Source organism: Ammospiza nelsoni, chromosome 5 (genome assembly GCF_027579445.1).
Source record: "Ammospiza nelsoni isolate bAmmNel1 chromosome 5, bAmmNel1.pri, whole genome shotgun sequence".
NCBI lineage: Eukaryota > Metazoa > Chordata > Aves > Passeriformes > Passerellidae > Ammospiza > Ammospiza nelsoni.
Genome location: NC_080637.1, coordinates 49,826,796 through 49,853,394, shown reverse-complemented (window position 1 = coordinate 49,853,394; position 26,599 = coordinate 49,826,796). Strand labels below are relative to the sequence as shown.

Sequence of the window (26,599 nt, the reverse complement as noted above, 5' to 3'; positions counted from 1 at the left end):
TTTCCATTCACATTCTAGCTTTGGCTCAGACTTACTCTTCTGGGGCTAGATCTCTACAGTTTCTCTCTAGAGCTGTGCTTTCATCCATGACTTCTTTCCTACAATGGTATTTGCAAACACCTACATGGGGCATTACCTGCTACTGCTCATATGGCAGGAAGAAGGCTCCACCACCTGGATATACTCCCAGCACAGTTAGAGATCCTGCACAGATGTGCTTCTCTGAGAGGAAGGGTGCTGACTGACCATGGCACTCTGAGTGGCCTTGTAGAACAACCTGGGAAAGCATTTTATATGTTCAGCATATTTTAAAATGCTTCCTCCTTGACCAGAGATCATGGATATGATATGAAGGAAGGACTACTCCCTGCTCTTGGGTCAGTGTTTCACTTGGGTTTTCCTGCTTGAGGTCCAGGTGTCTCTTTGACACCTCTCCAGCTACTCAGCCACTGCTATGGCTCCTGGACTGGAGCAAGCTCTTCTGACCTCTTAGACTGGCATCTGCATTGCAGCACAGAGGGGCTCCTTGAAGGGCTCTGTGCTTACATGTGTGGGCCTCAGAGGGTAGGTAAGTTGGGTATCCATCAGTAAAGCAGTAAAAGTAATCGACAAGTCAGGATCTGCAGCACTAGTCAGATTTGTCAGATATTTCAGAGGTGGGGCTTGAACTTTGGGCTGGATGAGGCCAGGATCTACTTTATCAAAGCACAGCTCAGTCTCAGGGCTGAACAGGACCCTGTGTTGGGACTCTAAATCACGGGTCTCCATCTGCTTCTCTCAAATGCTTTGACTCCATGTCTGACTCTTTCTGTCTCTCTGCTCAGCCAGCTGAGATGAATCACTCAATTAGGAGCCTTCTGGGACCCTTCCTGTCCTTCTCCTAGCTGGGAGGCAGTGCCAAGCTCAGCAGAGACTGAGAGTTTATGGACTTACCTGTGGTTTTAAGGATTAGCCAAGCTAATTTGCTTTGGGTTTTAATGTTCCTAGCTAAAAGAATAAGGACTGAGGAGTAGTTCCCATATCCAGTCTCCTCACTCCCATCCTTTTTGTTCATCTGGTGGGACATGGCAGCAAACGGTGCCTGTGAGGACAGGGCTCAGGGATGTGAACCTGAGCCCCTCTCCAGAGTCAACCCTAGGCTGACAGTGCAGTCCTCGTGAGGCATCTCAGCCCTCAGCTCTTCCTCTAGTGGCCCAGAGAGAAGGTGTGGCAAGCCCTAATTGCTTGTTGTTGGGGAGTTGTGGGAGGTTGCAGAGTATGGGGTGGTGTCACGGGTGGTGTTCCAGAAATGCTCACACAGCTGGTGCCCACCTCCCTGCCCTGCCTCCCTCAGTGCCAGCTGAGGGACACAACCAAAAGGGAAAGCCGGGTGAGTATCATGCTGCTGAGCAGAGTGCATCTGAGAAGAATTTGGATTCCCAGTAATATGCTCATCAGTTAAAATAAAACATGCAAGACATCACAGACTAGGGAAAATGTTGGGTGAAGGCAAAGGAATCTGAACGAGGCATTATTTTAATTTTCAAGGCTGCATGCTGAAGCTGAAGGAAAAATAGGCTGAAATATGGGGGAAGGAAAGAGAAGAGAAGGGTTCAGTGATGAAGGGAAACAGAATTAGAACAGCTTTGAAGAGTGCTGAGAGGAGGAGGGAAGGGAAAAAAAGTCCTTTATTTTGAGATACTTTATTGTCCTTATGTTGAATCTGGTTGGAAAGAGCTTCGTGTTTCAAAGGGTTATTGAGATGTTAGACACATGCCCTTTGAACAAAGGGCACCTGTGTGCAAGAGAAAGGGTCACCCAGAAGGGCAAGCTGGTCAGAGGGGCAGTAAGGGCTGTGAACTGAGGGAAAGGCTGCTTGGATAGGTAAAAAAAGCTTTGAGGTACTTGCTGAAATAAACTTTTTTTCCATTCAGAAGCACTGGGGTCAGGTTATCAGCACCTTTGCCTGCTCTGTCCCCTTTGCTGGAAAGGCTTTCAGGGGAAGAGACATGTGAAGACAAGGTCAGGACTGAATCTTGCTCTTTGTCAGAGCTGTTTGCTTGCAAAGTGAGGGGAGATGGGTCCTGTGTGGGTTCACACAGGAGAAACTGATGCCAGGGTGCCCCTTAGCAGGGATGCTCACAGGTCCACGGGAAGCAGAAGTGAAGTCTTGAGCTGGTGCTTAACCTCCTTCCAGGGGCTGCCCCATGGAGTCTGTTTCAGAGCACTGCAGATGCAGAGTCTTTGTTCAGAGTTTAGGCTCTGCATTTTATCAATGCCCTATTGACACAGCTCTGCAGGGAGTGGACACCAATCAAGGTGTCACAGCTTTTGAAAATTATTTTGAATGTAGTTACCAGCCCTTTTATGTATGAAATTCTCATCATATTGAAGCCCAGGATTTATCCTCCCTCTATCTATCTATCTATCTATCTATCTATCTATCTATCTATCTATCTATCTATCTATCTATCTACTTCCTGATTGAAATTAATCTCTAATTTCATGATATGTAACACAGGGTGAGTTTGTTTTGCCTCTAGAACTCTCAGCAAAAAGAAATGCTTGCTCTGTTTTATAAATAGGAAAACTGAGGTTTAAAGGGAGCATTCAGGTTTTAAATTAAGTCTGGTAGACATTTGGGCTTCTGTATGGAAAATATGGAGAACCTGGGCATTTTGCTTGCTCTTTCTAAGAAGTTGGGAGTGTGGTTTTTAAAACTTTTATGTTTGAAATGAGAAGCCTATGTAGGCCAAAGGACAAGTTAAAGAAGAGCTAATATGATTTGCCTTGTATCAGAAAAAAAGAAATTAAGCAAGGAAGTCTGGCTTTATCAGACTACTCAGTGTCCTTCTAAAAAAGGACATATTTTATTTGTAAAATCTTTTTTGATTTCAAAAGCTCACTTGTTTCAGGAAAGCCCCATCTCCTTGGAGAATTAAGGTGCAAATGATAGAAATCAATAATATGCCCCAAGTATACTAGTGTATCATTAAAATGATCTAAGAATACTGACATTTCTTCCAAGAGGTGGAGACTATAAATGTTTTTTTTCAGTGGTAAATTAATTAGTAGAGGAGAAATCAACCAAACTGGTTCTCTGTCTCCTACATTCTATTTAACACAAAGAAGGGGAAAACATAGTCCAGTTTTCATCAAACTGTTTGTATGTAACTTAGAAGTGATTGCTAAGGGTCCCAAAACCTGCTGAAAGTTGGACCTATTCCTGAATTTCAATCCATAGCTTTAAATTCTTAATGGAAATTATGTTGAGTGAGCTATCAAAACCAAGCTCATGCACTCCTGGCTTTCTCTGAAACCTCTTCTCCATATGCAGACTGATTCCCACTCCTCTGCCTCCAGTTACTTTTCTCTCCTCTTACATTCCTGCTCTCACATGTTCTTTTTCATGCTGGCATTGGTCCCTTCTCCTCCTTTGCTGCTAGGTGGGCTCCTTCTTCATGATCAACCTGTGCCTGGTGGTCATCGCCACGCAGTTCTCGGAGACCAAGCAGCGGGAGCACCAGCTGATGCAGGAGCAGAGGGCCCGCTACCTGTCCTCCAGCACCGTCGCCAGCTACATGGAGCCGGGCGACTGCTACGAGGAGATCTTCCAGTACGTCTGCCACATCCTGCGCAAGGCCAAGCGCCGCACCCTGGGGCTCTACAACAGCGTGCAGAGCTGGCGCCACGGCCACGAGCCCGGCCATGCCAAACCCGGCGGCAACAGGAAAAGCCAGAGGCACCACAGTAAGGATTGCGAGGGCAAAGCTGGAAATGCCAGTGGTGGAAATGGGACAGGAATGGGAGTGTCTCCGTGTGCCAGCTTGCAGAAGGACCTGTGCCTATAAAGCACAGAATCAGAATTAATATTGGCCACTGGGCGTGGCACCGTGGCCAGCACACCAGAGCAGCAAGGTGGGGGTGACCAGCAAGAATGGGAATGAAACAGGGCTGGCCAGCAGGTTCAAAATCTGAAACCCAGAGACCATAAAGAGATAAAGACACTTGTAAAGGGCTCCATGTCTGGTATAGCCAGGTGTTGATAGCAGTTTGGGAGAGAGAAGAGTTAGGGGATACAACAAAGTGGGTCAAAGGATTGGACTTGGTGGCACAACAGGTCTCTCAGAGCTCTCCTCCCAAACTGAGTTGCTTCCAGACCTCAAGAGAGAGGCAAAGAGTGTTGAATTGCAATAAGGTGTCACCTGAACCTAAGGAGTGATGCTGAAGAAGTCTGGTTGATATGCAAGGATGATGGAGACAATTCCTTTTTTATGCACATGCTGTTGCATAAAATTAGACATGAGATATCATTTAAATTGGGTTCCTGGCTGGAAAAGTCACTGTAAAAATGGTTTTATAGAGTTAGTATTAACGGCCTGCTGATGCCTTTCCTAAGTTATGCTCCCATTAACAACCAAAAAGGCAGATTTTCCTTAAGCGTGTCTTGCATACTCAAACTTTCATTTTCTTTACTTGCTGGAAGAAAGGTTTCTGCAGGCTTCATGCACTCTGTTAATGAATTAATTGCTTCATTTCCCCCAGTGTCCATTTGATCTTCCAGGCCAAAATGGAGGATCAAGGAACACTAATTTAGATTTCTCTGGTTCATAGTGCACACTGTCAGGGGGAAGTGTTCCTGTGTTACCTCTTCTGTTTTCTTGAGATGCTTTGCTGATGTAGTTTCTCTGATTTAGAGAGTTCAGTTCAGCCTGGGGTTTCTCAGACCCCACTTGTAGCAGTTTAGGCCAAAAGCAGCTCTCATGACCACTTTTCCCCTCGGGTCCCACTTAACACAAGCTCGTGAGTCTCAAGCTATGATTTCTGCATGAGATGAAGCAGTTCTTTCTCTGATGGACATGACTCTCTTTCAGCCTAATCATAGGCAAGCTGAACAGTACCGTGTGTTTTGGAGACACAGCCTGTCAGCATAGAGCCCCCAATGGCAACAGCTCCCATTGCTGTCCTTGAGATGATCTGTCAGTGTTTCATCATCCTCACAGCTAAAAAGCCCAGTTACCCAGTCTAAATACCCAGAAGCCAAGCAGGTGTCCACTTTGAATGTCTTTTTCATATCCTCCTTCTTTAAGCAGCACCATTTCTCTTTCCAGGGCTTTGCCAGCAGCACAGCTCTCTTGGCTGCCCTCCTCAGGGCTTGGTCCAGCCCATCGCTGTGACAGCAACCTCTGATCCCACTAACTGCCCCCGATGCCATAGGGCCGAGCACGAAACATCCAGAAGGCTCTCAGTGCTGGATAGCGCTGGCTCAGACCAGGAGGATGGAGGGGCCAGTGACGGGGAGGGGGAGGGCAGCCAGGAGGACCAGGCTGCCTCAGCGCTGGAGAAGGAGGAGGAGCTGGAAGAAGGAGGACGGCTGAAGATCTGCAGTGACATGTGGCGAGAAGTGAGGGTCAAGCTTCGAGTGATTGTGGACAGCAAGTATTTCAACCGTGGGATCATGATTGCAATCCTGGTGAACACCATCAGCATGGGCATTGAGCACCACGAACAGGTAAAGCACCTCAGGGCACAAGGTGGGCAGTGTGGACTCCCCCTCCTGCTGGGGGTTATGGCCTTGCTAAGCAGTTGATGCAACTTGGTGGAGGCAGAGACTGAGCAATTTGGACCTCAGACTGCAGCACAGGTGGTCCCAGCATGATTTTGGAGAAAGCCTCAGAATCTTGCAGGGTCTCTTGCTTTCTTATACCTGTACTTAATTGCTTTCTCTCTCTGTGCATTGTCCTCTCACCTCTTTTCAATGCCTCTCTTTTCCTCCTCCCTGGTCATTCATCCCACTGTTTCTTTTATGCCCTGTCTCCACATTCTGTCTGCTGCTCTCTCATCCTCATCTCTTCCATCTTCCTCATCTCTCTCACTTGTTTCTCTCTTCATTAGCTCACTGAATCCTTAGTCTATGTGGTTAATTTAATGTGCCCTCTGGGGATGTCAGAGGCACTTCACCAGCATCTCAATTCAAATCCATCAGCTTGCTAGCCTTCCCAACTTAATTAAGAGATGTCTGAGTACATTCTATCTATACAAGAAGGCTAGGAAAGACACCACCTCCAATCTCCAGTCATTTTGGGGGCTCAGGCTGCTTGAGCCTTTCCTTTGCCCTGAGAGTAAGAAGTGATAGATAGGTCAGACAACAGCAGCAGGTGTGGGCACAGGCTTGACTTTCACACCAGTAGTTTGCAGGCAGCTCTGAGTCATTCGTACATTTATCCTAATGACAGGCTTGTGAGATGGAGAGGAATTGTGTGCTCGCATTTTATAGCTGGGAGACAGAGACTGTGTCTGCACTGTGGTGTGCAGTGCCAGAGGGGGTTAAGCATGCCCATGACCTTGCATCTGCATTGCTGGTTGGTAGCTCTGCTGCACTTTGCATTGAACAGTCCATGCTGAACGTCCACATTTCAGATCTATGCTGCCAGTCTGAATGTGACCAAGATTCACTCCATGTGTCTACCCAGATCACAAAATAAGAGATTGCCGCACTACTGAGGTGCTGACTGTATTGAAGCTCTGGAGCCAAAGTGAAGTCTGGTCCTGAGCACAGTCTCAGGCAGCAAAGAGACAGGCAGGGAGCCCAGTTCAAGCAAGGCATTCAGATTTGTCCTGTGCTGTATCAGGATGAAGATACCTCCAGACCCAGAGTATCTTAAATTCCCTGTTTGAGGCAACACAGTGTCTGAGGCAGTATTTGAAGCCTCAGATGTCTGGATCCCACCCACGTACCAAGCTTTAAACCAATTTTCAAAGCCCAGCTAGTTTCTGATACAAGGCTGTGACACCTTAATTTGATCCCAGAATTCAAAACTGCACTGGCTGCTTCAGTACCAGAAAAATACTGGCAGGAGCCCAGAAGAGAGGAGAATGAAGAAGACGCTGGAGGGGTTGACTCATGGAAATAGATAAAAAAGAGCAAAGTATTTATCACGTAGCAGAGAGATGACTAAGGGCTGGAGCCCAGGACAATTTGAAAACTGCCCACTGGTATTTTAAAGATGTGATCACTAAGCAGGGAGAGCCACTGTTCATCCTGGTTTAATGGACACAGCGTGAATAATAGTTTGACAGAAGAATACTTGAGCTGGAGATAGAGAATTCACTCTCATGTTCTGGCTATTGTATGTGCAGATTTAAGCCCTTCTAGGATGCCTCTTCTGTGTTTGTACAGCCTGCAGCAGAGTAGGATCTGCCTCTGCAGCCTTGGGGTTTCTTGTAGCAGGTTCTTAATGATAGTCCTTTAAATTGTGCTATCACTTTTTATCCATAAGTAGTTGGGAAAAGCTTATGACCCTGCATGCTGTTTCTACCAGAAGAGCTGTCAGCCAAACTGATCATAACTGAAAAATGTGGTGCAGCCTGTTTATTCAAAATGTGTACTGAATTCTGTTATCCTGGCACAAGACTAAAACATATTCATACCATACCATGAATTTTGGGTTCTTTTCTGTCAGCAGTTAACTCAGAAGCACACAGACATTTGTACGTCCCTTTGGTCTGCTCAAGTTTTTCTCAAACCATGCCATCAGTACATCTTAGGCTGGTGCTTCATTGCCTACTTATTTCTCCTTTCTTTCTCTTTTTGCTGTTGTCTTATCTCCCAAAAGCACAAATTTTGACAGAACAAAATCCAGCAAAGGCCCTCTGCCCACCAGGATCTGTGATTTGATGGGTGACACCATCCTATGATTGAAGAATCTTCTGTTGTTTCAGCTATTTCATCATGTGATGTCTTGTGACCCAGGGCTAATGCCTGTAGAGACGCCTTGAGCTTTTCTTTTCTGGTACATGGGCTAGCACAAGCCCAGCCACTCTCTGGGGACATACCTGGCTGGGCAGCTCATGGCATGTGTGTCAGCAACTTGGCACTCCACTTTTTTATGGGCAGTTCACCAGCAAAGCACCCACGGCCATCAGGTTAAGGGGTGAGGCACAAGTTTCAGGCTTATAAACACAGGAACTCAGGGGACAGAGCACATGCATGAGTGTTGCCCTGTCTTGACCAACAGACAGAAAGACATGAATTTAAACTATTTGTTATAATTCAGGTGTTTAATTAATTTATTATTCATGCTGGTTTTCTTCCAAGAGACTTAACCTCAACAACTCAAATACCTTTACTCATATTCAAATGACCTTAGAATTTGGCTTAGTTTGGCTTATTCATCCACTCCTAATTGTGTGGCCAAGGCAGCTTCCATCTGCATATATATTTCTTGTGAGGGAAATCAACTCATTTTTAGGAGAAGCTGAATTTCTGAGTCATTTTTAATCCATGATCTTATAACAAGATATCATTTGTAAATAGCTATGTTTATTTAAATCCATCAGTTTGCAATATACCATGTAATATTCTCAGTATTAGGCCTTTAGATATTGCTGAGACATTGCATAAGCCAAGCCCCATCATTTCAAGCTTTGTCCTGCTTGAAATAGTTTTAGCAGTTCTTCAGATCTGCCTCTATTTGGAAATGTTTATTTTTAAAATCCAGTGTAGAAAATATTAGATTCTTGTGGCTGTCCAGAAGAATTCTTTTAAGAGGCTTATTTTTTTCTTAATATTCACAGTGGGTCTGGTGCTGCTGATTTTTCTCCCTTATTCAGCATGAGAATGAAAAGCTTGTCCCAGCTGAATCTCCCAGACTGCCTTTCTCATCATGTATTTCTTGAATGGCCTGTTGGATTCAAACCTCTCTGCCATTAGCAGCCATTTTAGACAGCTGAGTGACTTGGTTTATCTTCTCCAGAATCTACTTACAGTTTTCCTTCATACATCAGATCAGTATTTTATGATGTCTCTCTGTATGGATTAGATGATGATCCCCTGTTTCCTAACTAGACCCATCCTGTGGATCAGTACCCTCAAATCCTTTAGCCTGTGTGATTTCACTTTATACCAGCATTTATTGCATTCACAAGTTTGTATTTTACAGTTATTGCTTCTCTTTTTGTCATTTGCTCCTTGTCAGAAACATTCAGCAAATGTCCAAGCCAGCTCATCATACTGATGTTTAGTGAGGATGGAACAGTCTCCCTGGAGTGGTGATGAAACCATGTTACCTCAGCCTTGTAGAACTAATCATGTAATCCTGCATTGGTTGTGGGGTGGTGATTAAATTTATGTAAAATTTGGTATGTTCTATAGCTGATTTTTATGGCTCTTCTAATTATTGCCAAGTGATTTTGAAATTGTGAGTAAAAATAGGCTGGAGAGATCTCTTTATGGAATATTTCTTTCTCATGATCTCATCACAGAGGCGGTGATGTGTAGGTTCAGTAGGGCTGGTCTCCATAGGTCACATCAATTACTCTTCAGTTTCTAGACAGTTGCAAATTTACTCCTGGTTAGGAGAAACTTTTTTCTGCGGGGGCTTCATGGGGATCTGTATTTTCTTAGCCTTTCCTATGATGCAGGAGTTTCTGTCTGTTGCTAGATAATGGACTAATTATATTTTCAGTCAAATCTGGCAAAAGAGCTCCAAAGTTAGTAAGAAATTGAAAGGGAGAAAAAAGCTGAGCTGCTGCCCTCTATTGCCCCAGTTCTAGTTTCTGATCATGGGACAGGAGCGCTGAAGTAAATCTGAATCATATCTTTTACTCTCAGTATTTGATCTACATTGTTAGAGATGGAGGACTTTATCCCACAATGTGAATTGGATTGTTTCATGGGTTGGGAAAGAGATCCATACACAGGATAGATTAACCATTCTGGTTAAAACACTGGCTCTGGACATGCCTTGCCCACTGGGATCTCTGCCCCTTCAAGCCATCCTCCTTACCCCAATAATCAGCTCCCATAATTATATTCAAGTTCCACTTCTAGTGTGATGGGTAAATCAATCTGTCCTGTCTTGGCAATGTGAAAAGACTGCTTGTGGGGAGATTTCTGGTGTTCATTTCTTTTCCTTGGACTAAAGTAGCCTTGAGCTCAGCTCTTTCCTTGGAGGTTCTCCAATGTACAGTTTCTAGGTAAACCTGGGAGGAAGAAGGGTTTAGATGCTGAATGCCTGAATGCTGTCTGTGGAAGCCCGGGGAGACCTCACAATTGCAAGGTGACACATCCACCATGTTGGAGAGCCCATGTGTTGGTAGGAAGAAAAGGAGAGAACCAATTTTCCCCTTTGCTTGTCCTCTTCATTGAGCTCTCACTTCCCTGGCCAGAGAAGGGTCCCAGACACCTGCCTCGTCCATTGTCATTCCCAGCCACATGGCCCTAGGAACAAGGACAGTGCCACACAGGACACAACCCCGGTGAGCCCACCCTGCAGCCTTGGCCTCCAGCTGATGGCTCTTTGCACTCTAACAAATTGGCTCTATCTCCAGAAACGGCTGCAATGCTGGATCTGCCTTAGTGCTTCTCCATCTGGCTCCTCTTTATCACCTCTTTTTTTTTTTTTTTCCTGAGTTAATTTCTTTTGTGTTGCTCTTCCTTTCCCAGCATTTACTTCTTTGCTACACTATTTAAAACAGCTCTTTCATTCTCTACTTCTTGTGGATGCTAGTGAGTTTAATTTTTTTCCAGCTTTGTTTTTTTGATTTCTCTTTTTTTGCTTTTATCTCTGCTTATCCCTTCTTTCTGTCTTTCTTTCTCTGCCTAGTCTTTCCTGTTCCTCTGTTTAGGAAGGATGCTTTGCTGGGGCTGATTGATGGCCCATTAGAAACAGATTAACAGGCGAGGATTGACTAGAGAAACAGATACCAAGGAGGGAAGGAGAGACAGAGGAACAGGTGACCTTTTCCACAAGCAAGATGCAAGCATGGTTTTTCAAACATCAGTTGCTCCCTACAAGAGCATGAGAGAATGTATGGAAAGCAGAGAGGAGAATAAGCCCACCATCATAACCTGTTGGTTTTTTGCATTGCTTATTTTCACTGACATAATGGTTTGATTCAGACTGAAATTGGCATCTCAGTTTAACATATAGACCTCGTGTTCTCAGCAGCTGTTACTGCTGGGTCTCAGTAAAGTGATCTTCATCTCTCCCTTCCCTCATGCACTTGTTCATTCCTTCTCTCTCTTCTCTTATCTCCACTCTTTTTTCCATCATTTTCAGGGTGGTTTTGCTTTTCAGATGTAACTATGGATGGATATTGATACATCTCCACTTTTCTCATTTTAAAGACATGGACTATTTTAATAAAAAGCTACAATGAGGAATGCAAGAAATTAACAAAGGGCACGGGAAGCCAGAGCTGTGAGGAGCAGTTTCCAGATCAGTTGTTCACCTGGAAGGATACTGGCCCCTGGGGGCCTCAGAGCAGGGGTTAAAGCAGACTCCAGCTTCAGGCAGAGAGCCAGAACCAGAACTGCATTCCTCCCTCATTTCCCTTTGCGCCAGCTCTGTAGGTAACAGGCATGGTCAATGCAAAGGCCACCCTTCAGCAAAACAACAATTTTGCAGACTATGGGGAGAGACCATGACTTCCCTTCCTCATGGGCACTAATACTGAGTTAAAAAATATTGGTTCTGACCTTCAGGGACTCACTTTTTTGTTTCCACAGGGCCAGGAATGTCTGTCCTCTCTTGCTCTCTACAACAGCCATTTGCAGTTTTCTTGTTCCCATCCATTTTATGTGATGCTTAAAAGAGTGGCTTGGTGGTCAGGCAGAGCTCAGACCAATGCAAAGGAAGATGCACCCTCTTTATTTTTCAACACTCATCTTGTGTCATTCTTGGATTTTTCACCTTGTGCACTTGCCTTTCTCCTCTTCCTGTCCATTTCTTTGTATTCTTCACCCTGTCCTTCTCTCTCTGTCCCCTACAGATAGGTTTTAGCAGTGTGGTCCTCCTTGCTGTTGTCTTGTCTAGTTTGATATTTTCTTGGGTAATTACTGGGACCACTCTGAGGATAGAGGCATAATACAGATGGAGCAAGACCAGGAAATGAATGCATACAAGGGTTTAGTGGGGAAAGGGGGAGAGAAAAATGGGGAAGTGAAAAAATGGAGGGGAAAGGGGCATATTGGTGCAGTGATATTTAGAGGAAGATGGAGAACTGCATTCCAGTCATTTAAATGGTTTCAAAATTTCAGGGAAAAAAAAAAAAAAGCACCAGCTACCTGTGGAAAACCTCAGAGGAAGAAATTCTTGAAGGAAGAGGTTGACTGCAAATCAGCCAATTTTGCTCTCCTTCAAGAAATACTCAAGTTCTTTGCCCAAAATAAGTTCTTTACCCAATATAAGTTCTTTGCCCCGCCTTTAGCCAGGGGGACGGGATCTGAGGTGGGATGTAGGAGATGCTTGGTCAGCCTTGGCTGTGTGAGTGGCTGTGAGGCTCCTGATTTTCTCTAGTAAAAAAAGTTGTTAGAGATCAAATCTATGGTAAAGGTAGCAAATCTGCAAAGGAATTGGAGTGCAAGTGTCACTGTCCAGCTCCACTCTAGTCTTACCCAGGGAAATTTGCAACTCCCTACAAACCCTGTTCCCTGGGAATGGTAACACTTTATTTCCCATAATTTCAGGGCTCTTTCAGTTCTGACTCTCTGAATTTGCATTCTCTCTAGCCAGAGGAATTGACCAACATCTTGGAAATCAGCAATGTTGTCTTCACAAGCATGTTTGCCCTGGAGATGATCCTGAAACTTGCTGCTTTTGGTCTCTTTGATTACCTTCGCAACCCCTACAACATCTTTGACAGTATCATCGTCATCATCAGGTGACAAGGGCTTGGGGATCAGCTGAAATACGCACAGAAAAGAGTAGCACAAAGCTTGCAGAGTATTTCAAAAAGGATTTAGCAGCTACACTGAGGAGCTGGGCTGATGCACAAGGCCAAGGATTGGGAGACCAAGATGTCTTTTCCCAGTGCTTGGTGTTGGTGCTATGGAAGCCACACTGCATTTTTGTCCCGTAGTTCTCTCCTCTGTGGAGTGGAGGCAGTTGCAACTGCCTTGTTAAGTTCACAACAAATGTTAGCTGTGAAATATTTTGAAAATGCACAAATTGAAGATGTTAGAAAGGTTTAAAGTGTGATAGAAGAACTTGTCTTGCTGGAATTCGATGCTGCAAGCCTTTCTTAATTCCTGCAACATGTACTGCCACGTTCATATTCTTAAGGAATAAATGCAGCTTTCATAATACAAGGATAAGCCTGCAGTTCATACTTCTGCCTTGCTCAGACAGATTTTTTTCTCTCATCCCTTTGTACTGCTGAAACAGGGGTCTCCTTGAGCCAGGTTTCATAAGCGCTTGGAGACCTATTTCACACCCAAGATAGCTCAGTTACCTTAGAAGGCATAAAATCAGCAGGATGGCTTCTTTGGTAGTGTTGGAAACAAAAAGGTTTTAATAAAAGACAAAATAACAAAACTCTCTACAGAGAAAAACTGAGCCAGGTGCAAGAGGTCCTCCTGCCCCTGGTAAAACACCTCACAAAAGCTATTAGTTTCTTTGTTCTCTTCTTTTTCTAGTAAATTGCTCAGGCGGGACTTTTTGGCTCCTATCCAATTAGCTATCCTTAAGTTTGAGGTGAAGTCCCCCAGGTCCTATGAGATGTCTTTTCACCTAATTGAGGAGAGAAACTTCTAGGCTTATTTCCTTTTTGAGGGAACGAAAGATAGTTTTGCCACTCCGTCAACAAGGGGCACATTCCTATGTACTGCCAATGCCAAAGTGAAGACTTAGCGTTGTTATTCCTTGTTTTCTTCTGTTTGCTCACTTGCATTTTGATTTGTGCCTCGTCCTTGCCATGCCTGTCTGGACCACAGCATCTGGGAGATCATTGGCCAGGCAGACGGGGGCCTGTCTGTGCTGAGGACGTTCCGCCTGCTCCGCGTGCTGAAGCTGGTGCGCTTCATGCCGGCGCTGCGCCGACAGCTGGTGGTGCTGATGAAGACTATGGACAACGTAGCCACCTTCTGCATGCTCCTCATGCTCTTCATCTTCATATTCAGGTGAGCAGGCAGTCGGCTCACGGTGTGCTGGCGTGGCACTGTGTGGCTCATGGGGACAGCAGCTTCAGAGCATGACTGCATAACTCATCTTGCCCTTTGCTCCAGGCCAAGACAGTACTGACAAATATTTGCTTTTTCATAAGGGATGAACTCAATCCTGCCTTAAATTGGATTCAGCAGCTGAGGGTTTTGGCCTGGATGGGGTGGTGAAATACTGCCAGCAAATGCAGATATTGAGCATAATGTCCCATTACAGGATAGGTGAAGTCTACTGCTAATCAGGACTGTCTACAGCAACAGTTCAGTCTGGAGGCTGATTCTGGCAGAAGAGCAGCAGGAAGCAACCAAGAAAGTTTGTCTGTGCATGCCATGGATGCCGATAGCAAGATGAAGACATATGAGAGCAAAAAGGACAGTAGAAAGGACAGATCTGACTGACAGGTTGGAGGGAATATATGAGCTCTGAGTCAGAAGAGATGGAAAGGAAATTTTTTGGTGACCTACAGGGTTGCAATATGTAGTTCCTTCTTCACAGAGAGCTCCTAGTGGTCTGATTGTGTTGCTGTACCCCTTGCTTCTGTGATGTTGCATTAGATTTTCATGTGAAGAGAATTACTCTCATGAGTTCATTGTGGTAGCAGAAATATTTATATTTGACATCATCTTGTTCCAAAGCATCCTGGGAATGCACATCTTTGGTTGCAAGTTCAGCCTCAGGACAGACACAGGAGATACAGTTCCCGACCGGAAGAATTTTGATTCCCTGCTGTGGGCCATCGTCACCGTCTTCCAGGTGAGCCTACTTTGCTCTCTACGGGTGGGCCAGGGCAAAGTGAATAGGGTCAGGAGATGCTTGTTCCTCACTGAGGAGCACTGCACTGACTCTTGACAGCACAAAAGGTTGTGGAGGAAGAACAATTGCATATAGGAACCAAACACCTGGTGTACATCTCAAACAGGGGCCTTCCTCCTTCCTAGGAGACAGTGCGCAAAGGTCACTCCTGTTGTGGCAACTCCCAAGTTTTACATTCAGCACATGACTGTCCTAATGGCTGTTCTTGTTTCTTCTTGCTCAGCTAACAGCTGGACAGAGACAGTGGGTGTGTGTTAATGGGGAAGGTCAGAGGCCTAGTCTGGTCCTGATGTGTATTCTCTGACTATCCTTTTCTGGGAATATGCTTCATGTTCTTCCATCATGTTTTCTGACTTTCTCGTCCTCTCTTGCAGATCCTAACCCAGGAGGACTGGAATGTTGTACTCTATAATGGCATGGCCTCCACCTCACCTTGGGCTTCCCTCTACTTTGTGGCTCTCATGACATTTGGGAATTATGTACTCTTCAATCTTCTGGTGGCCATTCTTGTGGAGGGATTCCAGGCTGAGGTGAGCTGCCACCTAGGCTTCATCAGAAGAGGAAGAGAGGTGCTAAAAAGGGATCCTATGTGACACTTTGAGGATACTGAACTGAAGGACTTAGAAAATATCACCCCTCTTTAATTTCACTAATGAAATAACCCTTGTTAGGGTAGTATTCCATTAAGCAAAAGAAAAAAAAAATAGTGTTATTCCTTGCAAGGAAAGAGGCTCTCTGGAAGGAGATTTACAATTTCTGTTCTGCGTAACACAACAGAAGCTACCTTAGGGTGAGCCCTTTGCCCATCCAAAGAAGCAGTGCAGTCTTTCAGCCATCCCAAATCACAGAAGACTCTTTCCAGTGCTCACATGATGCCTGACTGCCAAGGACAATTTTGCAGTTGTTCCAGAAATGAAAGAAACAAATGGTCTTTTGTGTTTGAGTTTCCAGCTTCTAAATCTGTGTGTTCCAGGGTGATGCCAACCGGTCATACTCAGATGAAGATCAGAGTTCTTCAAACATGGAGGAGTTTGATCAATTCCAAGAGGTCCAGGAAGGCTCAGGTACAATGGCTCAAACAGTCTTATTTGCTTGGGTCCTACTGCTGTTTGGTGGGAAACCTAAAAGCAGATTCTGCAGAAAATTTACTCCCACTTCTGAGAACTTGCCAGTTTTTATTTTGAACTTTATGCCGGTTTGGGGTGTTATTTGTGGAAAAACAGAGACATGTTGGCATCCTGAGGAATGTGGTAGCTAGGTGGAACAGTTCTTGAATGACCTCCAGAACAGCAACTGGAAGTGAGAAGTGAGGCTGTCTCTGGTTATCTTCAAGGTCACTATTTCAGGAACACTGTATCCAAATCTGAAACTCACATTTGGAGAAGGGATACCAAGATGGTAAAAAGGACTCAGGCAAATCTGGAAGCCTTGCCTCATAGTGAGAGACTAATGAAGCTTAGAGAAATCAGGAAAGTTACTTGATCACTCTCTCTGTAGTTGTAGACCAGAAGGAGGAGGTTGTGGTGGTAGATAGCTCTTTAATTGAGCAGAAAAAAGCATAATGAGATTGGAAAGGTCGGAAACTCAAGCTAGACAAATTCAGGCTGAAAAAAAGCCGTATATTTTCAAGGAGAGATAATTAACAGTGGGAACAACCTGAGTAGAAACCGCCTGCTAAGGTCTCTATCCCTCAAAGACTGAAAGTATTTCTACAAGAGATATTATACTTCAAACAGGACTTGGTGGCAGGGAGCAGTGAGAGTAGCCTGCTCTGCAATGGATGGTGAGCCAGGAGTTGAAGGGGACAGAGAGCCAGGCAGGAGGCCAGGGGCCACGCTGCGCACTCTTGCACAAGGTGAGCAGAGTAAGTCCACTGACACTAGTAAGGGTCTGCCAATGGTTCAGTAATTACCAGGCAAACCCACAGTGGTGAGGAAGGTCTAAGGTCAAGCCAAGTCCAGTTAGCAAGACAAGATCAGGACCAGCAAGGTGCAAGGACAGGCACAAGCATACTCACAGCACAACTCAGACAAGCACCACGGGCACATTTCTGAGCATAAATGCAGCTCCCACAGCAGGGAGCAGTGCCTCCAGTTTTTGGCTCACAGTTTTTTTCTGCAACTAAGCTCTTTTCAAAGCAGTCCTATCCTGAGCTACATGGTTGTACCATATCAGAGCTTATGCTGAATGCAGGCAGTCAGACCCCCGAGATGGCAGAGGAGGAAGAGGTTACAGAGGTGTTAGTGGAGTCATGACTGCCTGTCATGCAGACGTGGATAGGTGACCTTTATTATGCAATAAGTCAAACAAAAATGATTGCTCCTGTCCTTTCAGGCATTAAAATTCAACACCCTGTCCTTTCCATGCATCTCAAAAAATGCTGATGGTCATTGACAGGACTTAAGATTTCCTTCAAAAGTGTCCTACATCTTAAAGGTCAAGGATCAGTCATTTGAAGAAGGGCAGTGTAGTAGGATAGACTGGCATGCAGTTTTTGTATGATTGCAGGAATTTTAAGGTGACCTCAGTACATGGATGGCTGTGGCTATCCCTATATCTTAGTCTCTTGCTCAGTGTTTCAGCCTAACTACTTTAAGTAGCCAATCTGACAGCTGGTGGAATTTGTTCAGACCTGAAGATGCTGGTGTCTGCTCTTGGCATGCAGAAGCATGCTCTTGTCCCTCTGTTCGCCTTCATGCTCTGCCTGTCAGTCTGAGGCTGCCTGGCCACCACTCTGCTCGTTGTGGTTGGTTTTGGAGGCTGAGGAAATGACTTTTAAGCCTTCCCGGCTTGCACTGCCTTTGTCACCACACCCTAAATTGGAGAAATTCATGTTGATTGGTGCTAAAGGGCTAACAATCTGTTACCTACTGTTAACATGCTAAACTGCTTAGGCATCAAAACAGCCACTGGATAGTGAGGAACCCAACTTCTTCTTTACTCATTCTTCTTTCTGCCTCTTTCCACTCAGATCCCAAGCTCTGTGCAATTCCTGTGACACCTAATGGGCACCTGGACCCATCCTTGCCCTCTTCCAACCCACCAGTGGCTTCTGGGGGGGTGACCAACTCTTCACGCAACTCACTGCAGCTTGACCAGATCCGAGTTGCCGTTGGCTCCCGGAAGAGCAGTGTGATGTCCCTGGGGAGAATGACTTATGACCAGCGGTCCTTGGTGAGTGAGGGAGTAGAAATGTGTGTCATACCCTTCCTTTGAAGGCCAAGCACTTTGTTGGTTTTCTGCCATCATCTGGGGATTTCTGGGAAGGATTGCCCTGCTGCTGTAGACTTCTGACACAACTCTATTGCCTGTCTTTAGAATCCAGGTCAGTACACATTATTTTTCTAAATTTCCATATTTTTGAAGTCTATTTCAAGATTAGTTATCTATAATCCTTTGAGTGTGGGAGAGGGAGAACACAAAGAAGACAGTCTCCCTCTTACAGTGGAACATGTTTTTCCTCCTTGCCTTTTCCTTGTTTTCCTAGATTAAAAGACACAAAATGTTGCCTTGAGTTAAGAAGTGATAGCAGAACCACCAAGTCCCATTACAGATGGGATTGTATCAGAGCTTTTGTAACAGTGGAAATCTTGTTTTTGAGCTCCCCATGGCTCATTCTCCTGCCCCATAGCACTTCCCCAAGCATGCGAGTTTGTCAACCAGTGCATCTCAGACCTGCTCACCATGTAACATCAGCTTCTGGGCTTTCTACCCACTGGCATACACGGCTCTGGGGAGTGCCTTGGTGCTTAAAGAGTTCGTGCCCCTGTTATTTCCAAACAGGGAGTGCTAGCAGCCATGTACTACATGATACCTTGCTCATGTGGTTGGACTAGGCTGTAACCAACAAGCCTGTTTCTCTCATTTCTCCCTTTTACTAAGACTGGACTCAAAGATGGTGTGTCAGATGATCCATCACCCTGTACCTTGTGTTATGCTTAACCCTAGCGCAGTGTAAAAAGCTGCCAGTCAGATTCTTTGAGAACTTTACTCTTGCTCTGTGCTGGTGTAAGTAACAATATCAGGCACCTGGCCTTTGGCTTTATTACTTACCTTCCCTGAAAGTGCTTTGCACACAGGTGGTGCTATAAAGTAATCACAGTCAACACCATTGCTAACTCATTACCAATTTATTGTCAGATTTACTGAGATTGCTGCTGAATTCCCACCATGCAACTTGCTCAGTGTCTGATAAATGGCAGCCTTCTGGCTTAGGGGCTCGGGGAGCAGTCTGAGCTCTGAGAGAGGAGCACATGTTCCCTCCTTGTGCCCAGAGTCACCGAGTCCCCATCCCACTCTGTTACAGTCCAGCTCCCGCAGCTCCCACTACGGCGCCTGGAGCCGCAGCGGAGCCTGGGGAAGCCGTCGCTCCAGCTGGAACAGCCTGGCCCGGGGACACAGCCTGAAACACAAACCTCCCTCCGCTGAGCACGAGTCCCTCCTGTCTGGGGAAGCGCACAAGGCGGCAGATGGGGAGCCGGATGGGACAGGAAGGGTGCTTCATCACCGCCGGACACTCTCTCTGGATAACAAAGGCTCTTGTGACCTGCTGGAGTTGGCCTCGGTCCCTTCTGGCCACAGAGTGACCCACAGGCTGGGAGCACCGCCTGGGGCCAGTGAGCATCAGGACTGCAATGGCAAAATGCCCAGTATTGTCAAGGAGATCTTCCCAAAGATGAACAACCACAAAGAACGGGGAGAGGATGATGAAGAAATAGATTATGTGAGTGCTTGGTGGAGGACTCTGGGGCTACATCACAGTGCTCTGGGATACCCCAAATCCTTCATCAAATTTCAGTCTCCTTGCGTGTGGATGGGAAACCTTGCAAAGATGCTTTAGGAGAGCTGGAGGACAGCTGGAGGACTAAATGCAGATAGGACTTTCTAGGCACAGGCAAGCTCACACCACCTTGTCAGGCTGCTTGCAAGGCAGGTGGGTGGTGGGAGGAAGGCAGGTGTGCAACATACATGTGGTCAGTCGGGGGCTGTTATTTCAGAGCAGTGCAGCCAGTGATTTCTACAAGGCAGGGGAGGTCAGGCAGTGCAAGAGTGAGAGTTTTGCGTGGGGACCATCGGCAGACCAGAGCAGGAAGCACAGGCACCACAGACAAGGCAAGTGGGTTTTGTGGTATCAGCCTGGGGGACAGCAATCTGTGAGCAGATCAGAGAGTGGAAAAAGTGGAGTGAGGGTCAGTAGAAATTTGAACAGACATAAATGTCTGTAAGAAATTCTCAGCCCAAGTGCCAAAAGAAAGCCTTCTTGTCCTGGCTTCTGATTTAGCTGAGGTAGGGAGGAAACATTGGCCTCGTGTAACACAGTACCTCCAACACCTCTAAGAAGGCAACATGGAACAGCATCCTACTCTAGAAGGGACACCAGCAGTTTTATTTTCATGATCTGGGGAGGAAACCAGATGCCAAGAGGTAAACAAGCCCTGGCAAAGCAGCTTCTACCTTCTTTTCCATGACTTGTTGCCTTTGAGTTGATTTTCTCAATCGAGGGATTAAAGAAAAGCAGGTAGTGGTGCATTTGAGTCAGATGTGAAAGGAAGAATGTCTCTCTCAGGCAAGTGGGAAGGTGACCAGTGGCAATTGCTTCTGCTGCATCCCTACAGAGCCTGTGCTTTCGCATTCGGAAGATGATGGAAGTCTATAAGCCAGACTGGTGTGAGTTACGGGAAGACTGGTCCATATATCTCTTCTCTCCACAGAACAGGTTTGTACAGTTTTTGCCATGAGAGGGTTGAGAAGATGGGACAGATTCTGTTGCTCTGCTGGCCATATCCCCTGGTGCTAGGTGGCAACTTCAAACTTAGCAGCTGAGAATGTGTATTTTCTCCTCCATTGTTCCTTCTACAGCCAAACTGCATTTCTTTTCCTAGATTGTAGCAATGAGAGGAAAGTTGAGCATCCTAAATAGCTATTGTGATCTTCCCTCCCTTTGGAGCATCCCATTTTTATTTTCTGTAATCATAAATATTTATAGCAAAGCAAGGCAAGGAATACTAATGTTAACACAAGGAGGATAAAGAATGCATTATTGATGACTCCATAATACTGATATTTCCTCCCCTGGTACCAGAATGGCATCTTCATTTAATTTACAGTACCAGTACCAACTTACAGCAGTTATAACACACCTTTTAGGGTAAAGTTAGACCTCTTCTTGCCTAAAACCAGGAAATTTGGGTTGAGTTCTTCCTGTTAAAGAGATCTCACCAGAAGAAAATGTCCACGTACCCCAGCTAACATTATTGTCATCCATTCATATTGCCCCTTGAATAGAAAGGGCTTTCATTTTAGGTCACAAGGGAGAGCTTTTTTTGCTCTGTGTGACACCTATGTTAACATACACAGTGTCTTTCAGAAGTGTGGTCCCCACATCTGCCAACCTACCTGCCTCTCCTGAGCTTTCAGCATGTGGCCTCTTTGCTGTGGAGAGGTACAAAGTGTGAGCTTGGGAGGAAAACTGAAATTCAGCCTCTTTACAAGGCAGGAGAGGAGCACAGGTCATAGTGGCTAGGATACCACTCTGTCACTGGAGAAATCAATGGAGGTTCAGCAAGCTCTGCCCTTGCTCTGCTCCAGGCTCCCTATGTGACCACTTACTACCCTGGGCTATTGCCATTCCAAGGGACATCAGTATCAGAGATAGGAAAGCTGCTATATCAGAGCCCAGTTTTAGCCAGAATACTTAATTCTGTGTCCTCCTTGTTCCTAAATCTGTTCTGCCCAAGCACAGGTGCCTACTGGAACTCTCTTGCAGGTTTCGCCTCCTCTGCCAAACTATTATTGCTCACAAGCTCTTTGACCACGTAGTGCTGGCCTTCATCTTCCTGAACTGCATCACCATTGCCCTGGAAAGACCCCAGATTGAGCACAGAAGCACGGTGAGAACCATTACCTGTCACCCACTTTATAGCACAACCTCTAACAGTGGTTCCTGAGTGTTCCTGGTCCTCCTGTGATCTCTGGAAGAACTTCAGCATTAAACACCAGCTCAACTCATCTATTCAAATACCTAAATATTAGTAATTGACATAAATATGTGTTTCCCCTGCAGGCTCTTATAATGGGGAAACCCACTTTATAACACAGAAAGCCTAGTTCCTTCTGTCTTGGAAAGTAAGTGTCTCCTCCAGGAGCCTGCATATAAGGGATGAATAGCAAAAGGGACAAGGAGTGGAACTGAGAAGTAACTTCCATGCTGTAGGAATGGCACATCATCATTCACGTATGCTGCTCTTGAGTTATCTTGGAGGTGGCTCAAGCTGGCAAGTGAAATTACTTTTTCTGCTTGTCTGCCTTAGCTGACTCCCAGACTTTGCTGCACTTGGACACAATCAGTGGTCTGTGCTCAGCAGCTCTTCGGGAAGGAGTGCCAGGTCAGTGCAGCAGGTTAGGCCTGAGCAGCACTGACAGAAAAGGGCAGAGGCTGCCTTGAAACCAGATCTGCAGGATGCAAAAAAATCCCATCCACTATGGTCTGGCAGAGCTGCATAGGATCCTGTCCCAGCCAAGGTATATGAGCTGAAAGCTGCCTATCACTGACCTCTGCCAAGAACATCTCCCTTTTTTCATCAACTTTCAGACCCTTCACAGGAATGCAGAAATATCAAGATCATCAGAGGGGACTGACAGAGTAACAAGAAGTAGTAAAAATACATTTAAGGTCTTTCTCTGGTTTTTTTTTTTTTTTTTTTTTTTTCCTAGGAAAGAATCTTTCTCACTGTGTCCAACTACATTTTCACAGCAATATTTGTAGCTGAGATGACACTGAAGGTAAGTTACTGGAGAACAGCTCAGAGCCTTTTTCCAGTGTCAAACACTGTTTGTGTTTGCTCAGCACCCTTTTAAAATGTGTTCATCTTTTTGGTGTGCCAGTCCTTCCCTCTACCTTTATAAAGGCAGATACTGCCTGGAGTTCAGTCCTGTCTTGTTAGGAATAGAGGAGATATTTATTGCAGGCATTAGATCCAGTTGGATCTTAGTATTCATGAAGGATAGCTGGCACTCAAGTATGGATTTTGTAATGATGTCAAATGTCCGTTCGCTTTCTCCTGGAGCAAGAATGGGGGACATTACAACAATATTAATGACATGTTCCAAGTTGAGATAATGATTCAATAGATGTCAAAATACTTTGCAACAATCAGAAAACCTTGTTATTCCTTTCTCATATTTGGGGAAAAGTCCTAAAACTGTGTGCTGGAAGTTAAGGCCCTAAAATTCATATCTGAATTTTTACTGTGATTTGGAGGATGTTAATATCTCCCCATGACCACCAATTTCTGTAGCACCCACTGTTTTTGAGAACTGCTTACAAACAAATTACCCCTTTAAGAGCCAAAGTATGGATTTGGTGCCTGACTTTACCTCCCAGGTGGTCTCTGAACCGGGAGAATTTCCCCAAGCCTCTGGTGTGGCAGGGAAAGATTTCCTGTGTATCTCCTACAGTGTTGTGTTACTCAGGGAGGCAGAAAAAAGGTGTTTTCCTTCACAGACATCCAGGTGAAAGGAAAAGATTATGAGATGACACTTCAGTGTCATAAGGAGTTGATAACTATTCCCCTTCCTCCCATTCTCTCCACAGTTGCCCTCTATCAGGTAGCATAGGAGCCATTTCACCCCCTCTTCTCTCCCCTCTCTTCCAGGTGGTCTCTCTAGGCTTGTATTTTGGGGACCAGGCTTATCTCCGCAGCAGTTGGAACATCTTGGATGGCTTCTTGGTTTTCGTGTCTCTCATTGACATTGTGGTCTCAGTGGCCTCTGCTGGTGGTGCCAAAATCCTGGGCGTGCTGCGAGTGCTCCGGCTGCTGCGCACCCTCCGTCCCCTCCGGTCAGAACCCCACCGAGCCCTGCTTGGCCCCCTCCTCCCACTGGTTACCCCCAGGAGGGGTCCCAGGGTCAGACCCAGCTGTCCCAGCCAAAGTGGGGTCTTTAATAAGCAATAGGCCACAAGGAGGTCCCCCTTAGCCATATGGGTCTGATGCTGGAGGTACCTTATCAAAGAACAAATCCATGGGAGAGAGAAGGCCTTTTGATCATGGGGGAGGGATCTCCACTGAGGGGTCACTGCCCATGGAGACAGGAGTCTGCTGCTGCTGAAAATGCTTAGGTTAGGTCAAATTTCCCTCCCCTGTCCCTCTGTCATCCTTCCCCTTCCTTCCTTACCAGAGTCATCAGCAGAGCCCCTGGTCTGAAGCTGGTGGTGGAGACCCTCATTTCTTCCCTCAAGCCCATAGGAAACATTGTCCTCATCTGCTGTGCTTTCTTCATCATTTTTGGCATCTTGGGTGTGCAGGTAGGTTGTTACTGTCCATCAAACAGCCCTTGAGCCCCCACCCCACGGGCATCTGTACCCCCTGGTCCTATAACAGACACAGGGAGCCAAGCAGAGCAGGAGAGACAGCTAAGTCAGTGAATTTTCTGTGTTTACCTTCTTCCACAAGTCATCTCCATAATGACACAGCCCTTGGCAAGCACAGACAGGTGCTCAGCAAGTGCAGGCATTGCTGGACACGAGAGACAGAGGAGTTAGTGCTCACACCTGGCAGCAGCTGGGTCAGGGTTTGGGTCAGTGTCATAGCGTGAGCCCAGGGCTGGCACAGCACAGGGCTCCCTGGACCCACCCATGTCTCCCCACAAGGGCAAGCAGCTCAGTGCCTGCTCACATGAACCCTGCCACCAGTCAGCTCTCCTTCTCCCCCTCACTCTGAGCCCTAAATCCACCCACAAACTTCTTTAATTTTTTAATTTAATCCTCCTTATTTTTGGCTGTTGCATTGCAGAGGAGCAAGGGCGTGGGCGTTACTTCCATCTCAGGGAATGCGCTATACTTAGTTTGCTCTGATGCATCTGTACAAATGCACAATCCAGTACCTTCCATATGGGGAAAAGAGCCCTGGGCAGAAGAGTCACAGAAGTGCAGTGCAGCTTTGTGAAAAAATATATATGAGAAGAAGAGGATGTTTTTTCTGGTTCTTTACCCTCAGATGAGATCTTCTTTTCCCATCAGCACTTTCAGTAACTGGGAAGCAGGGAGTGAAGATTACTCTAAGGGAGTGATTAGAAGATATTTTACTTTTTCCCTTTGTACCCAGAAAGGCTGCCTTAAGGGCTGTCAGATGGTGGGCTTACAGTCACTGCTGCCCTGGAGCAATGGAGAAGGCTGAAAAGCCGAGTGTGAACTTACAGGGGTGGTCTTGCCTCCTTTGCAATGGTTGAGCCTGTACTGCACATTGTGTTGGTGGTGTCCCTGTCATGGGACAGGGACACCATGTCAAGCTCTATGTGGCCTGCGGTCTTGCAGGCCATGCAGCATCTTGGCAGCTTCTGTAGATCCCAGGGAGCATGGGGAACCCTGTGGGAAAAGGGGCTGATGGGGTCACTCCCCTCCTGCAGCTTTTCAAGGGCAAGTTCTACCACTGCCTGGGAGTCGACATCAGGAACATCACCAACCGGTCTGACTGCGTGGCAGCCAACTACAAGTGGGTGCACCACAAGTACAACTTCGACAACCTGGGACAGGTGAGTTTGCCCCCCTCTGATGGGAACCCAACACAGGGTTTGTCTCCTCCCCAGGGAACAGATGCAGTGCCTAGAAAGCCAGAAGGGGCAGTTATTTAGCATGCATGCCCATGCAGAAGCTGTGTCACTAGTTGGTTGGTATCAAAATGATACTTACAAGATGAGTGGGAAAGAAAAGTGGTGGCAGCAGAGAGCTTGATTTTCTCTTTTCTCCTGCCATGAAGCTGATGTTCTTCACAAACTCTCTCCTCTGGTGGGTCTGGCTGCACCCTGTCCCTGTCCTCCATTAGGGAAAGAGAAGGTTTTGATGTGTGCAGAGACACAGGAAGAGTATTGCAGTGCTGTGTGTGTTAGAGCATAAACACACAATAATTTTTTCTGCCTGCCAGATGCACCTGCTCCACATCAGTTTTGCTTTATATGTTGCAGGCTCTGATGTCCCTCTTTGTTCTGGCTTCCAAGGACGGTTGGGTCAATATTATGTATAATGGACTCGATGCTGTGGCTGTTGACCAGCAGGTACATGGACTTTCTTGTGAAAGGACCTTTTCACTTTCCTTGTGCCTGTAAGGCAGAAGCATCCTTTAACATCCTGATTCAGTACCTCCCTCAAACCAAGAGTCCCTTCCAGACCTCTTCTGAATTCTCTGCTCACCTGTTTGCAAGGTGTCAGGTCCACGGCCTTGTCTAGTCCATGCAGGAAGGTGTAGCTGTGGCTATGCTGTGGGGTGTCTGTGGTAGGGTCAGTGGGCCTTTATCTATTTGTAATGAAGAAATAATAATGGCATGTGTCTTTCTGGGCATGCTGGCTCCCTCCAGGCCCACTCATGGTTATTTCAGTACCTTGTAAAGCAGGATCTGTTGGGCTGCCACCCACTGCATTCCTATTCTTCTACTGCTAAGACAATGTCTGCCTCTGTTCTCCTCCCACTCCAGCCAGTGATCAACAACAACCCCTGGATGCTACTCTACTTCATCTCCTTTCTCCTCATCGTCAGCTTCTTTGTGCTCAACATGTTCGTGGGGGTGGTGGTGGAGAATTTCCACAAGTGCCGGCAGCACCAGGAGGCTGAGGAGGCGCGCCGGCGGGAGGAGAAGCGCCTGCGACGCTTGGAGAAGAAGCGAAGGAGTAAGGCACAGCCTAAGTGTTTGGTTGGTTCGTAGGCCAAGGTTTTCTGAGAAAAACCTTTTCCTCTTATTTTTCTTTCCCAATGAGCTGGTCTCCAAAATCCATCGCTCATGGCCATGCTCTCAGCCTTCCTCCCCGCACCACTGCTGTGTCACCACACACCTCACTGGGGTGGTCTGGGGAAGAGGGGTGGCTGAGGAGGTCT

At 46.1% G+C, this 26,599-nt stretch overlaps 1 protein-coding gene across 1 annotated transcript in view; it reads left to right on the top strand.

Moving 5' to 3' along the window:
* CACNA1I (calcium voltage-gated channel subunit alpha1 I) overlaps positions 1 to 26,599 on the top strand; it is a 149,648-nt gene that overhangs the window by 104,920 nt on the left and 18,129 nt on the right. Inside the window, exons 8-24 of the mRNA XM_059471884.1 lie at positions 3,426 to 3,729; positions 5,091 to 5,491; positions 12,494 to 12,645; positions 13,697 to 13,882; positions 14,558 to 14,675; positions 15,110 to 15,265; positions 15,709 to 15,799; positions 17,707 to 17,909; positions 19,042 to 19,458; positions 20,351 to 20,451; positions 21,502 to 21,625; positions 22,449 to 22,517; positions 23,390 to 23,574; positions 23,913 to 24,039; positions 25,140 to 25,265; positions 25,695 to 25,784; positions 26,202 to 26,394. Coding sequence (XP_059327867.1) covers positions 3,426 to 3,729; positions 5,091 to 5,491; positions 12,494 to 12,645; positions 13,697 to 13,882; positions 14,558 to 14,675; positions 15,110 to 15,265; positions 15,709 to 15,799; positions 17,707 to 17,909; positions 19,042 to 19,458; positions 20,351 to 20,451; positions 21,502 to 21,625; positions 22,449 to 22,517; positions 23,390 to 23,574; positions 23,913 to 24,039; positions 25,140 to 25,265; positions 25,695 to 25,784; positions 26,202 to 26,394 — 3,043 coding nt within the window. The remainder of the gene's footprint in view (positions 1 to 3,425; positions 3,730 to 5,090; positions 5,492 to 12,493; positions 12,646 to 13,696; positions 13,883 to 14,557; positions 14,676 to 15,109; positions 15,266 to 15,708; positions 15,800 to 17,706; positions 17,910 to 19,041; positions 19,459 to 20,350; positions 20,452 to 21,501; positions 21,626 to 22,448; positions 22,518 to 23,389; positions 23,575 to 23,912; positions 24,040 to 25,139; positions 25,266 to 25,694; positions 25,785 to 26,201; positions 26,395 to 26,599) is intronic.